This window comes from Dryas octopetala, chromosome 2, assembly GCF_963921425.1.
Source record: "Dryas octopetala chromosome 2, drDryOcto1.1, whole genome shotgun sequence".
Lineage (NCBI taxonomy): Eukaryota > Viridiplantae > Streptophyta > Magnoliopsida > Rosales > Rosaceae > Dryas > Dryas octopetala.
In genome coordinates this window covers 19,197,547-19,211,267 of record NC_141367.1, presented here as the reverse complement: position 1 = coordinate 19,211,267, position 13,721 = coordinate 19,197,547, and the positions used below count along the sequence as shown (strand labels likewise).

Here is a 13,721-nt window from a genome sequence, read left to right as displayed (position 1 = left end):
TTATCCCATACACGCACCAATCCAACTCAAATGGAGAGAATTCGGTTTCAAATTCTTCAATAATTCTAAAAAGATCATATCAATTAAAGTCAGTCAACACATGCAAGATTGAAAAATAGAACCAAAGCAATCTGCTTTGTTGTAAAAGCCACAAAACAATCACCCAAGGATGGATGTTCATGTTCCTATAATAGAGGTATGAGAAGTGAGAACTAATCACATACCATCTTCAGGTATTATATTTATAAGTTTGATTCTTTGTAAAAACTACTCGTAGTAAGGAACATGCAAAATTGATCTTTAACCATCTAGAGATTCGTTTTTAACCAACCTTCTCGTATGTCAATTTAGCAAACCAATTAACCACAAGACCATAACTTATTTGATTGTAAGTTAACATGCCGAGAAACATCTAAGGGTTCTAGTCAAAACATCCAAGTATCTTCTCCTTTGTACACTGAGAGTTTCCCTGTAGTTCAGTCAAAGCAGGACGCGTCCCAGCACAGATCAAACAAGAAACAGGCCATGGTACTCTAAAACAAGGTAGGAGAAAAAAAAAAAAAAATTGTCTTCTACTCTTACAACAATCATAATTCTTATTGAAATAATGCGTAACAAAAACTAGCCCTCAAATGTGGAAAAATAAATAAATAAAAAACCAATGGAATTTCTACTTTATTCCAAAGTTCTATAAAAACCATTTTTAACAGAAACACCTCCTCTCTGCTTCTCTAAACTCTGGAAAAAAAAATCCATCATCTGCTCCTACCATTTAAAACACAGCCTTACACAATCAAAGCTTAAAGTGAAACTGGCTTAAATGCTCAAGTCAACATACCGTAGGCTGTTCACCTCACATTCTGCCATGCAACCACAAACCTGGGTGAAGTTTACAATATTATTGACGTGAGCTCGAGGGTTCTGCAAAATTTGACAGTGTTGGCATGGCCTGGCTGAAGAATGACCTGGTTAATTTCAACTGAACAAAGTTCCCCAAATGGGCCAAATTCCAATCCATGCTGAACACACCCCCAATGAGCATGCCCCACTACGAAGCTCGTGTTCAGCCATGATGGACACTTCACACTTTACAACTTGTGCACCTCTCCTCCTGTACAACACAAGGGCAAATACAGGGGGAAAATGATTATGCCATCGTCAAAGTGTCAACTACCACTATGATTATCGCTACCCATAACGAAGTGATCATCCCATAGCTCCATTGCTATCAGACAAATACCCTCACTACATCTTTGTATTCCTACTTGTCATATCAAATCAAGCATAAGTACCTAATCACTAAAATTACTACAGCATCTAATCCTCAACCAAAAAAAATGGGGAAATAAAGCACTAATAAGATGTCAAACAACAGAATACTCAACTGCAATAAAACGAACATAAGAAGGTTATATAAGCTACTTTAGCTTTAACACTACGGCCAAAAAGGTAAATGCCACTAGCAGCAAGTAGACAATTATAAGCACGCCAAATGTAACACCACTCATAAGCAAAAACTACTAGTACGAACTAAAATACCACTTATTATAGACTACCAAAATGGATACTGCAAACTACTAGGATTTAAGCAATCCAACCAGTCCCAAAGCATTGCCATCCAACTTGAGCTGTTCCTGCTGCTGCCGCTGGTGATGAGAAACCATTACTAGCTCATGCATAAAGAGATACAGGTCCATAAAACAAGATGAAACTTCAATTGAACAGCCAACCATCAAAACTACTGCTGTTGGGCTTGTCGTGCCTGAGCACTGCCATATCCACCACCATAACCAACTTGCCCAGAGTGAGCGCCATTTGCCTGACCACCATAATTTCCAGAAGCCTGTGATGGATCAGATCTCCAACCAGCATTTCCATAACCTGAATTTCCATTTGAATCGCCATAACCACTTCCGATGTAGCTACCACCACTCCCTTGCTCCCCACCCGGACCACCAACATTGTTATTTGGGACACTCCCAGAACGCCCTCCAACAGCACCATACCCAGACGGATTTCCATAGGACGCATCGCTTCCACTGTACCCACCATACCCATAACCTTGAGTTCCATACCCAGCCACTGCACTTGGGGATTGACCAGCAGGTGCAGAACCAGGTCCACCACTGCCCGTACCTGCACTGCCGGTTGGAACACCCCCCCAAGGAGCAGTATTCCCATAGCCCATAGAACCATATCCGGAGGGGGCTTGAGAGCTCCACGAACTTCTAGGGGCACCTGGTGGACCACTACCATAACCAGCATTTGGGGCATTAGGGTTTCCATAGGCAGCAGCAGCTGGACCACCATAGCCAGTATTGGTACCACCATAACTGCCATAACCACCATAACCAATGCCATTACTGGAAGGACCATACCCATAACTAGGCGCACTATAACCCGAGGAAGCATAAGGTGGAAAACCACCTGCAGTACTCTGAGATTGCATGTACCTGTTGGAATCCATTCGGCCATCATATGTATTTGGGTTGCCACCAGATGCCCCATAGCCTTGATAACCACCACCAGCTCCACCACCGCCACCTTGACCTCCCCCCATGACACGGCTACCCCCACCAGGATTGGAATCTTTGGGAAGAGCCCGCTTTACTTCCACTTGCTTACCATTTAAATCATGAAATGTCTTGTGCAAAACCCTATCAACTGCTTCTTCAGTATCAAATGAAATAAATCCAAATCCACGAGGACGACCAGTATTTTGGTCATACATTACTACTACATCGGTTACATGGCCAAAACCTTCAAAATACTCACGGAATCCTTCTTCACTTAGAGTGGGAGGCAACCCTCCAACAAATATCTTCTTGGTTCTAACATTTCCACCACTTCCAGCATTTCTGGCAGGATTAGCATTTCCAGTTCGACCAGTGGTTTGCTGCTCCTCTCTTGATAGGGCCCTCTTAGCCTCAACCTGAAAATTAAACCAGTGGTTATGCAGCAGAAGTAAATATACATTGTTGCATCGATCTAACATAACACGCAAGAGACAATTCAATTGTTCCCACAGAATAGTGCGCCTTTGACGATATTCAGAGATATATAGATATCAGAAGCTTACACAAAGAGACAAGAAAAAAACACTCTCTCACTTAAATGCAAATTGGATTTTGATAAATGAAAATTATGTTGTTGAAAGGCTTGGTGCCTTGATCTTTCTGCTTATATTCCACCTCTCACCTCTCACTTCTCCTTTTTTTTTTTTTTTTGCCTCGTCTAATTCTTTACACCAACCCTAAATCACCTTCTTCTTTCTCTTAAGTTCTTTTGGTCACTAAAAGTCTGTGATTTACAACCTACCATAGCCATAGGCAGCACCCACCTTGAGTTATCCAGTTAACCTACATCAATTTGGTATCCAACATAAAACATATCTATTTTTCTCCAAATTCATCTTATTTCTTCAATTATAATGGTTACAAATGTAGAAATTTATTTAGACATAACGCTTTTACTCAAGATTGCAAAAGCAAAGAGAAAAGAATCAATTGGTTGAAAATGAGGCAAAAAAGGTGTGGAATTGGAAGTTGCAGATTTTACTAAGACATCAATTCTAAAGTATTTATTAATTGGTTAGACAACTTAGAGAGCTCTTTAGGTGACATCACTGGGCAAATAAGCAGAAATTCTTCTTCTTCTTTCTTTCTTTTTTTTGTTTGCGAAGACTAATTTAAAGGGGCCAACTAGAGTTTCTGCGGTAACCACATTTATGAAGTTGTTATTAAGTACAAAAGATTCTTCAAACTTAATAAATAACAATAGGATCCTGCATCATTTATTTTTTGGAATAACACCTCACGCTGCATGTTAGACTCTTGCTCCTGGAATAAAGATTAATCAAAGACTTTATATTCTGAAAAGCATGATGACATGTACAGTAACAGTCAGCTTAAAGGGAAATATTGAGGGAAAATCATGTATATCCCACCCCGAAGGTTCACCATCAAGGTCCAATATCCAAACACAACAAGAACCAGCAACGAAAACTGCAAGTACGTACTCATACTCTTAACATATAAGGTAATAAAGCTCATCACAAAAACTCAACAAAGATATAAACAACCATACTTGCAGAATTACAAAAACCAAATAAAAAACACTAAAATTACAAACCCACAAACTAAATATTTAAAAAAAAAAAAAAAAAATTAACAATAACAAGCTGAAACACACGCACAGAGATAGAGAACCAATTATCTTTAGAGCAAGCTAAACAAAAACCCCTAAAAAAATGGGATTCTCACCGTTCTACCATCGATGGTGTGCTTGTCCTGAAGAACCCTATCGAGAACAGCAGGATCTACAAAGACCACAAACCCAAAACCTCTGGGTCGCCCCGTCATCTTGTCCCTCATAACCACTGTCTGCAAAACTTCGCCGTAGTTGCTGAAGTAGTCTTTAAGCTTATCCTCCGAGGTTTCCCATGAAATCCCACCAATGAACAGCTTGCCCTGATCTGAATCCATCTGGGTTTTCACTTCCTCTCCTTCTCACTCTGTGTGTGAGCTAAAGTTTCGATCTTTATTTATTTGGAGGGGTTTTTTTGGATTTTGGGGTTTCTGATTTGGGGAGGAAGGGAGGGTTTGTGGCCGACTACAGAGAGAGAGAGAGAGATTGGAGGTCAAGTACGTATTTGTGGGCTTTGAGAAGGGACTTGGGAGATTGGGAGTACGTGTTTGGACGGATGAGATTTGCTGGATTGGTTGGTTGGGAATGATTTTGATGTTGGTGGTGGGAGATGGACGGCTCAGATTTGATATGAGTCGTCACTTGTCAGTGAGGTTGGGGAGGTCTTTCCCTTCGCCAGTTTAGTTTGGTAGCTTCGGCTACTTGTCACGTGAGACGCACAGATGATGACATAAAACTAAGTATGGTTCTTGACTCCTTGTGCTGCCTTTTGTTTTTTTAATTTTGGCCAGGACTTCTTGTATTAAAGTTCAATTAAGTTATTATTATTATTTTATTAATTAACTGGGGTAGATGAGTTTATTAATTATTCTCTTTTGTATAACTATGCAAATAAAGATATATGTTTAGTTGATAATAATCAGTGGTCGAGCCTTAACTCGTGATTGGGCCCTCAATTTGAGTTAGGATTCAAGATCCAAAATTTGAACCACAGGACTCTAGTTTGAGGTTTTCGAACTTAATATTTCGAGATTCAGATTCAAAATTTAGACATTACCCTTGGTGTTTGAAATTTGAGGTTCGAAGTTCAAGGTTCAAGTTTGAAACCCAACTTTGAGGTATGAGGTCTAATGGTCCGATTCAGGCGCTGACATTCGCATCTTAGACCGATTCAGGTGCAGACGTTCGCACGATGCGAACGCCCACACCTGATTGGCTCCATGAGGTCTAATGTATCAAGTTTGGGGATAGAGACATCTAGGATCGTTAGTCAATGCTCCAAGTTATGGGACCCCGAGTCCGAGTTTGACGATTCGAGGTCCAAGACATATAAGCCAAGTTCTAGGGCTTATGGCCCTTGATTTGGGTCTATGGTTATTGTTGAAGGTATTGAGGTTTGGGATATGGTGTTTAAGATCTAGGGTTTGAGGCACTATATAAAGTTAGCAATTGTAAAATAGGGAAATTAAAAAAAAATGATTTAAACTTTGACCTTGTGTCAATTCAGGATGCATATTATGAGTTGTAACAATATGGCCCATTTCTTTAATTTTGAAGCCAATTTGTCCCTTCTGTTAATCCAGTTATATTTTTCGTCCAAAAAACAGTCAAGTATGTGAAGTGGTTTGACTATGAATTTATCCACAAAAAAGTGATCATGTGTGTGATTTGTAATCACTTTTGAACCAAATTTGCAACCAAGTTGACAGAAGTGACATATTGGCATTGAAGGTATAGTTAAGGGGGTATATTAATAAAATCCATAATTCATGTCCTGAATTGAAATATAGGGTAAAGTTTAAGTCCTTTTTGAAAAGTTTTCCCTTGAAAAATATTACAATAACATATAAGACTTCAACTAGTCCCATACAAAATACAATCCTATACAACTAGTCTTGAAAATTGAAATTGAAAAATAGTGTTCTTTTATTATTTAGTTTAAAGTAAGAAGCTTTAATTCAATTTTCTTCCTAATAGGATCCCAATGCCTCATTATTTTTCTCAAATATAAGTATGAAATTATGCACAAACCTTTATGTATTTAGAAAATTAGAATTAAATACCAAATACTAATAACTTGTCAACAAAACAGTAAGACACTAATTTTTTTTAGTTTAGATACTAACCTAGAACAATACATTTTAGATTTTGTCACAAATTTGTACACAACATGAATCTTTTGACACCAAGCGCTCGATGGTTTTCTGTTGCTTTTTTTTTTTTTTTTTTTTTCATGTTTGCTATATAGTTGTGACTGACGAACAATCACAACTATATAAAATTCATAAATGACTTAATGCTATATGAACATTATAATATTTAAATTATTTAAATCAAAAGCTATATGACTTTAATGTCTTGCTTTAGGTTAGTAAGAGATGCGATGAACATTATTCACAAGACATTAATGCTTTTAATTTAAGCTTGAGGGATGAAATCCTACAACCTAGATACTAAATATTAACCCTTAAGCCTCACAAACACTGAAAAAATGACAGATCAGTAAAAAATAATCAATTATTTTTCTCTAAGTATTTAAATAATCTCAATTTTATAAGAGATGCGATGAACATTATAATATATGTCTCTCTACATGACATTTGAAACACTCAGATGTGTGTGCCTTTCAAAGAATGCTCCTTATGGTTCAAACAATAATTTAATATTTTTCAAAATTCACTCATTTAGAGCATAGATTTAAGGTTTAGGTATTAACTTTCGATTATTGTATTAAAACCTAAATCCTAAGACTAAATAGTTTCTACCCTATAAAGTCATCTTCCTTGTCAAATAAGACAAAATTGGCTAATCGTTCAAATAACAAGAGATTCCCGTCATTTAGAGTCGAACGGTCTAGTCGAAAAAAATTAGGGATTTCTTTTTAGCAATGTAATGCTAAAATTTGATAATTGTAATATTACTCAAAAATATTGTGGGTTTAGAACTTTGTAGTAGGCCAACGGATAACTTGTTCGAGCATCAAAAAGAACATGGCTATCCTTCGTAAATAAATTCTCACAAGATAAATAGGCAAAGCAAATAAATAAGGGCACAGTGTGTGACAGCCGCATTTTGCAATGCACATCACAGACAGACAAAGCTTTAATTTGTTTGTCCTTCATTCTTTAATAAAACCTCGTGCACCCACCACCACCATCATTGATTGAACTCCAACGTTACTAATTTCAAACCCGTTGGAGCCAAACGGATTTAAAATTCCCATGACGACTACCGTCACCCTCTCTCTCTCTCTCTCTCTCTCTCTCTCTCTCTCTCTCTGCCAGTATATGAAGCCACAATCCTCAGTGTTAGTGAAACTAGTTAGCAGCAGGGACTTCTAACATGGGGTGCTTTCTTGGCTGCTTTGGGTTCTCTAAGAAAAGAAAGCGGCAAAAACCTGCCAATAAAGTTGTAGCTGCTGGTGACCATGTAAATTCTCTAACCTTCAAGCTTTCAGTTATTTGTTATTGGATGTGTTTCATTTACATTGTTTAGTGTCATCACATTAAAATCGATTTGGTTGGGGGGGCTTATAGCTTTAGTTAGAGTTCGACTCTCTCTCTTCCCTTCCTTGAATGAACCCAATTCGTTTTTTTGTCATGTTTTTGCTGCAGAGCCGTGTGAGTTATGAACCATTAGATTCATATCTAACAATCATTGGTGTTGATGGTGCAAAAGAGAGTCACAATATTGCAGGTTCTGAACTCAGGTAAGTTCTTGCTTTTAGTCTCTCCTACATTGTGACAATATGTGGAAGTAGTTATTTTCCGGCATGCATTTTGTTTGAATGTTTGTTGTTTCAGAGACAAGCCTAAGGAGCGGCCAAGCTTCAAAGTCAGGAAGAAAGTTAGCTTCAATTTAAATGTCCAGACCTATGAGCCTATTTCGACTGATTATCATTTCTTGGAGAGTGACGAGGAAGAAGAAATAGAAAAGAATGGCCAAGAAGTGTCAAAAGGAAGCCTATCCACTTCAACATCTGAAAGGGATTCAACTGCATTTGGAATGGGACTTTTTCGTTCAAACTACAGGTACCAAAATTGCCGAGACAGCTACGACGAAGAGGATTATCTAGCAGACGAGGAAAGTGATTTAGATGGCAATGATGATGATGATGACGACGACTATGATGGTGACAGTGATTTTGAAGATCAAAGAATAAGCCAAGAAGGGTTTTCCAAGCAATTCTGTTCTTCATCTATAAAAGGAGAACTGGAATCATTTCGGTGGAATCCAAATCCTAGATATAATATCCAACATGTACATTCTGTACTGAGTCCAGTGGAGAATCTCAGTCAGTGGAAAGCAGCCAAAGCAAAAGCAGCAGCACCAAAGCCCCAAAAGGAGAATATAGCATTATTTCAAGAACCCCAGATGCCTTATAGATCAAATTGTAAACAGTCCAAGCCTCTGTTGCAAGAAATTCCAGTTCATGCCAGCCTTTCAAGTTGGATAAATTAACCAAGTACTAATTAGTCTGGGGCCACATTGATCACCGGTAATTGCACAGTTGCTGTAATTGGGATAATCTCATCCACCAATATGAATACATTGGATGGGTTACATTCATGCAAAAACAGATCGCAATTTCAAACTCAGTTACATTCAGAGAAAGGAAGAGTAAACATAGCCAATTTGATACCAAAAGTTGAAGAGATATTTAATTTCTAGTACATTTTGGACAGTGTGATTTTTAGGGAATTTGTTGTTTGTGTTGGTGTATTTGTTTCTGATTCTCTGGATTATCTTGTAAATGATGATGTTGTTGAGTAGATTCTCTTGGCTGTCTATTGTTATGCCTTTACTGGTTGTGTAAGAAATTGACAGTAAGTCAGTGAAAGGAAACACTTCATGTCAGGGATTTATAATTCTTAATTTGTAATTTACAGCGCAAATATGCGAGTCCAAAACAATGACTTTACCCCAAATATCTGTTGGCTACTTTGGAGGTTTCTCTTACATTATATTTGCTTATGTCTGATGTTGAGTGGACCAAGTTGGACGAATGGGTTTTAAAATTCTTTCTACCCAATAATGCAGAATAGAGTAGGAGATATGCTCAATTATGGGGCATATGGAGGTACAGATTCCAAATAAAGATTTTCTGTAGTAGCAGAATCAATTCATCAATTTTTTATTTTTTTTAGTAAAATTTGATGGAAGAATCAAACTAATACCAAATTATACAGGGCCTAGAAATTAAATATAAAAACATTAAAAGCTTATTCACTGCATAGTGTATGATGTTAGCACATGCTATTTCTTGCAGCAACAATGCAAATCCACTTGGTTCAAATTGTTGATTCTCTAGACATAGGAGACTTCATATTGCAATAATAAATGAAAATACAAGAGAAGTATATTTCGAACACATAACCATATTCATACTGCATGATGGATATCTTTACTTCTTACTGTCAAGTGAACGAATAGACAAGAAACGAAATAAACAGAATCGAAGCACCTTTATTGAATATGATGATTAACAACGTATTCTGTCATTCTAAAATACATACAACGTACAAATATGCATAGCAAAGCGTATCAAAAAAAAACTCAACTGTATTAAATATATTACATATCGTGGAGGCCATGTCACCATTATCCATATCTGCTTTCATTCCCGGAAGGTGGTCCACTCAGTTTGCATCTGGTTGTATGAAAGCTCACTGCAAATCAACCCAAAAAATGGTGGATGCAAAACATTGGAGATTGCCTTGCCTTGGTCTCAGGACCTTCGGTCCATCCTTACAACAGTAGGTTAAAACAGAGCCAGGTTGTATAAGAATCATCAAAGTCAGCTTGGAGCAATGCCTAATTGATTTATCCAGCAGACCTATCCTGGTAACTGGTGTACGGAATGATATCTACATAACAATGCATATGCAAGAATCTGCATCCTCATCATCAGAATCACTATCATCGCTGCAGATAAACAGGAGACAGGATGACAGATGAGTAACTCCGCAATAAATCTGTAAACAGTTATTCAATACTTGTGTAAATCATATCACAAATAGTTACTCTTCTTTGCAATTTCCTTTTCCAATTTTCACTGTTATTACAAGTAAATAGGGAAGGGGATACTTCTTATTTCAAACCATGGAAAGCAAATTGAAGTTCTTGAAAAGGTCCTCTTCGTTTGAGCAATCAATAAAAGATGTGCTAAACCAGCAATTGTTCCGGAATCAAGTGCAATTCCAATTCCTAGCGTGCACAAACCCACATGCACACACTAACATACTAATATACAAGTGAGAAGCTGCTTAATACGTAAATCGAAGAGTTCCTTATGTGTAAGCAGACAATTGACTGCTAGATCAAAGAATATTTCAATATAAAGCTTCACCAGAATACCAGAGACATGAAAGGTGTCCATGATCATAACATACCAGAGACATGAAGGTATCCATTCTCTCAGCAGTTTCATACAGGCCAAAATTTTATAAATGAAATGCTCTAAAGCATAAGATCAATTTAATGACCCAAAAAAATAAGAAGAAATAAGATCAATTTTATAATTTAATATATACCAAGCCTAGATTAACAAAACCAAAGATCACTTTGAGACCAGTGAGCTCTCCCATTATTTAACAGGTGCAAAACTTGCTCTAGAACTCATAGGATAAAAAACATTGTTCAAAATGATCCAGACCATTAGGGTTTTACAGCCCATGCAAACTTGGCATTGGCAGCCTATGTTTGGCAATTTAACTTCTTTCTTTTTCTAATATCATCTTCTCCAAATTCATTGGCTATATTCATATGTATTTAGAATGAAAAACAATCCATACAATGCTTTTCTTGTTTTGTGCTCACTTAAGTTCCCAACAACACATCTAATATAAGGTGCAGAGGGTGCCAGAGCAGGTGCCTTATATCATAAAAGGTAAGATTCTCAATGAAATGAACAGAACCAGGCTAAAATTGAAATCAGTTGACTCAGAAGAGAAGAGAATAAAGCATTCCGGTATTCATCAGAAGTCTGATGGAGAGACCTTCGAAAATGATAACTTTTTTTTTTTTTTTTAAATTCGAGTATCTATAGGACTAATGCCTTGACCAAGATGGATGTGATGCTGTTTAATGGAAACTTTTTCAGAAATTAAAGAAGAAAAAAAAAAGAGTACCTCAATATTCAACCAACCAAACCTATACTAAACATATAATAAAAAAACCTTGTGCACTACGCTAAAATGTAACCTGAATTGATCAACTCTTATAGTCTTATCAATACTCCAGTGCCTGAAAATCAAATAGATTTTCAAAGGTAGGGACAGTAGATAATCACTGGAACTCGCGTATGTAACCAATAACCGTCAAGTAGATAGCTGAATTCCAATGGGCTTAAGATCTCCCATCACAAGCTAATGTTACTACTGTGGTCCATCCAAAATGATGCAAAATCTCTTTTTTGGAAGAAATACGAAACCTATGCTGACAGCACCAAGAACGTGTGCCACAGGATGGAAAAAAGGTTGTCGCAGGCTTGCAGCTATGTTAGAAGCCCATATAAATAAAGGGGAAACTCATACTCCAATGCAGTTGGCTGGTAATGACCATTACAAAAAGACTAAAGGAAAAAAATAGCCCATGTAAAAGGAAACGTTGGATAGCAGAATTGGATATCAAGTGTCATCACAGCTAAAAGGACAATTAAATGAGAAATAACACCCCAAATCAAAGCCAACACAAAGAGCAGGATAGCAACAAGAAAATAGGAGACAAAAGATACTGGCCATGAGTTTACAGGTGTCAGGTACCCTGTTTCCTCAATAAGGTAGAAATACAGAGATATGGGCTGCTCTTTATAATGTATCATAAAATGGATATGCTATTCACTTGTGCTTTATTGGGAGCCATGGGTATAAAGGATTAACTGGTTAGTCTTGTGTTTTTCGCTTAACATTTTCCCAAGAAGGCTTGATAAATTCCTCCAATCTCCTCAGACCAAACCTCCACCATGATGAAGAGAAACACAGAATTACTATTGAATGCGAACACTAACCCCAAGCTGTCATCCTGATTCCTAACACTACCCGGGTAATTCTGTTAATACAGCAGGCAGAAGTGTAACACCTTTGTTAAAAAAAAACCCAAATAAGTCAATCTCATATCATGGAAAATTCGCTCAATCCAGTTCAACAAATCCTCAATTCCTTATGACAAAGACAAACATAATGATAAGGCATTCAGGTCTAAATTGCGAACCAATTTGTATAGAATCAACAGTTTGACATGACCAAAAAAGAAACTGATCTCTATAGTCTAAAAAAATCATCAAACCATTTTCACATATCCCATCAGCATTGAACCATTGATTATAATGAAAACTATCTCATCCATACAAAATCCTAAAGTGCACCAACTTAGTTAAATGCATAACGGATTATTCACCTAAACCCCATTCAAAGCCAAAAACCAAAGCCCAAACAAGTAAACTAAATTATAGAACCACATCACAGCACCACCAACAACAAAACAACAAGGACAAGTAAACCAATAAATCAATACTCTTATACTTTGACCAATACAGTGCACATGTAAAGAAATGTAATTCAGCATATGCATTACCTTGGTTCGAATTCCATGACCTCAACAAGCTTATTCCCATTCTTATCATTCCACTGCACTTTTCGCCTCGTTTTATTCGATTTATTCGTTTTTCTTGACATACCGCCTCTCCGAGGCGGCAACAAAGAACTAGACTCACTATCTTCATCTCCATTTGCATGTTCCTCAACTTTTTGAGTGTCTATGGCATCCAAAGGCTTATTGTCACAGCCATTAGTAGCATCCTTAGCATCCGTATCCATAAACAAATTCACACCACCAACAATACTCAAAAGCCTCAATCCCTCAGCCAGCTCCAAGAAAAAAACACACACCAATAATCACAATTCAACCGGAAACTGGTTAAATGTTTGTCTTTATCAAAAACCCAATTGACCCAAATCCCGGATGTTGAAGAATTCACAAACCCTAACCCTAAAGTTCAAATCTTGAAGGTCGTCGTGGATGTGAATTTCCATTTCCCCAAAAGTCAACGGCCATTCTGGCCACGATCGGGGTTTGAATTGCAGTGAGACAAAATAAAATTAAAAACAGGACGAAATTGGAAAGAAAGAAAAGGAACCTGATAACTTGTAACTAGGAAGAATCAGCGGGAAAAGCATGGCGTTTCCCGGGAAAGTGACGGAAAATTTACAGTTTCATAGATGATAGATCCTTTTGGGAATCAAAACGTGACTGAAAAAATCTGAACCGAATTTGGTGCGAAAACAACTGTGAATAATGAGAGTTTTTATTTTATTTGTTTTATTTTTTTGAAAGGGACGGATCAGAGAGCATAATATAAGAAGTAATAAACTAATAACTAATAACTAATAACTCATACAATTTTCAGCTTTTACCTTCTTTTTTTTTTTTTTTTCTTGTTGGGTTAGAATTCAGAGGTTGCCACGTGGCATACTCTGAGGTTATGTGTGTTAGTTAATGTCGTTGTAACAGTGAGCAGTTGGCGGCATGTGTACTGTGAATCTACCGACAGTACCCAAAAACATATTTTCTCTTTT

General features: G+C 37.2%; 3 protein-coding genes across 4 annotated transcripts; 1 reads left to right on the top strand and 2 right to left on the bottom strand.

The window, feature by feature from the left end:
• Positions 1–617: 617 nt before the first annotated feature.
• On the bottom strand, positions 618–4,643 carry LOC147293782 (RNA-binding (RRM/RBD/RNP motifs) family protein). 2 transcript variants are annotated; one of them, XR_015120543.1, is made up of 3 exons: positions 4,263–4,643; positions 1,599–2,932; positions 618–1,111 (listed from the first exon to the last, which is right to left on the bottom strand). XR_015120543.1 is itself a non-coding variant. In XM_086233228.1 (2 exons), the coding sequence occupies exons 1-2, from the start codon at positions 4,482–4,484 to the stop codon at positions 1,739–1,741; spliced, it is 1,416 nt and encodes a 471-aa protein (XP_086089354.1). In that variant the 5' UTR covers positions 4,485–4,643; the 3' UTR covers positions 1,371–1,738. The 2 variants fall into 2 exon arrangements, 1 of the variants encoding a protein (XP_086089354.1); XM_086233228.1 differs by lacking the exon at positions 618–1,111 and having other exon boundaries at positions 1,371–2,932.
• A 2,839-nt stretch (positions 4,644–7,482) lies between these two features.
• Positions 7,483–9,050, top strand: LOC147293781 (FK506-binding nuclear-like protein). The gene is made up of 3 exons (XM_086234114.1): positions 7,483–7,575; positions 7,761–7,855; positions 7,950–9,050. Exons 1-3 carry the CDS (start codon positions 7,489–7,491, stop codon positions 8,605–8,607), a joined length of 840 nt encoding a protein of 279 aa, XP_086090240.1. The 5' UTR covers positions 7,483–7,488; the 3' UTR covers positions 8,608–9,050.
• A 542-nt stretch (positions 9,051–9,592) lies between these two features.
• Positions 9,593–13,434, bottom strand: LOC147293780 (uncharacterized). The gene is made up of 2 exons (XM_086232830.1): positions 12,721–13,434; positions 9,593–10,071 (listed from the first exon to the last, which is right to left on the bottom strand). Exons 1-2 carry the CDS (start codon positions 12,960–12,962, stop codon positions 10,014–10,016), a joined length of 300 nt encoding a protein of 99 aa, XP_086088956.1. The 5' UTR covers positions 12,963–13,434; the 3' UTR covers positions 9,593–10,013.
• Between the last annotated feature and the right edge of the window lie 287 nt (positions 13,435–13,721).

Excerpts from the sequence above, each read along its gene's own strand:
- LOC147293780 (XM_086232830.1), bottom strand. The coding sequence starts at position 12,962 with ATGGATACGGATGCTAAGGATGCTACTAATGGCTGTGACAATAAGCCT. Across the intron at positions 10,072-12,720 it reads GTCATGGAATTCGAACCAAG|CGATGATAGTGATTCTGATG; the intron begins GTAATGCATATG and ends GTTTATCTGCAG.
- LOC147293781 (XM_086234114.1), top strand. The coding sequence starts at position 7,489 with ATGGGGTGCTTTCTTGGCTGCTTTGGGTTCTCTAAGAAAAGAAAGCGG. Across the intron at positions 7,576-7,760 it reads TTGTAGCTGCTGGTGACCAT|AGCCGTGTGAGTTATGAACC; the intron begins GTAAATTCTCTA and ends TTTTTGCTGCAG. Across the intron at positions 7,856-7,949 it reads ATTGCAGGTTCTGAACTCAG|AGACAAGCCTAAGGAGCGGC; the intron begins GTAAGTTCTTGC and ends TTGTTGTTTCAG.
- LOC147293782 (XM_086233228.1), bottom strand. The coding sequence starts at position 4,484 with ATGGATTCAGATCAGGGCAAGCTGTTCATTGGTGGGATTTCATGGGAA. Across the intron at positions 2,933-4,262 it reads ACACCATCGATGGTAGAACG|GTTGAGGCTAAGAGGGCCCT; the intron begins GTGAGAATCCCA and ends TTTAATTTTCAG.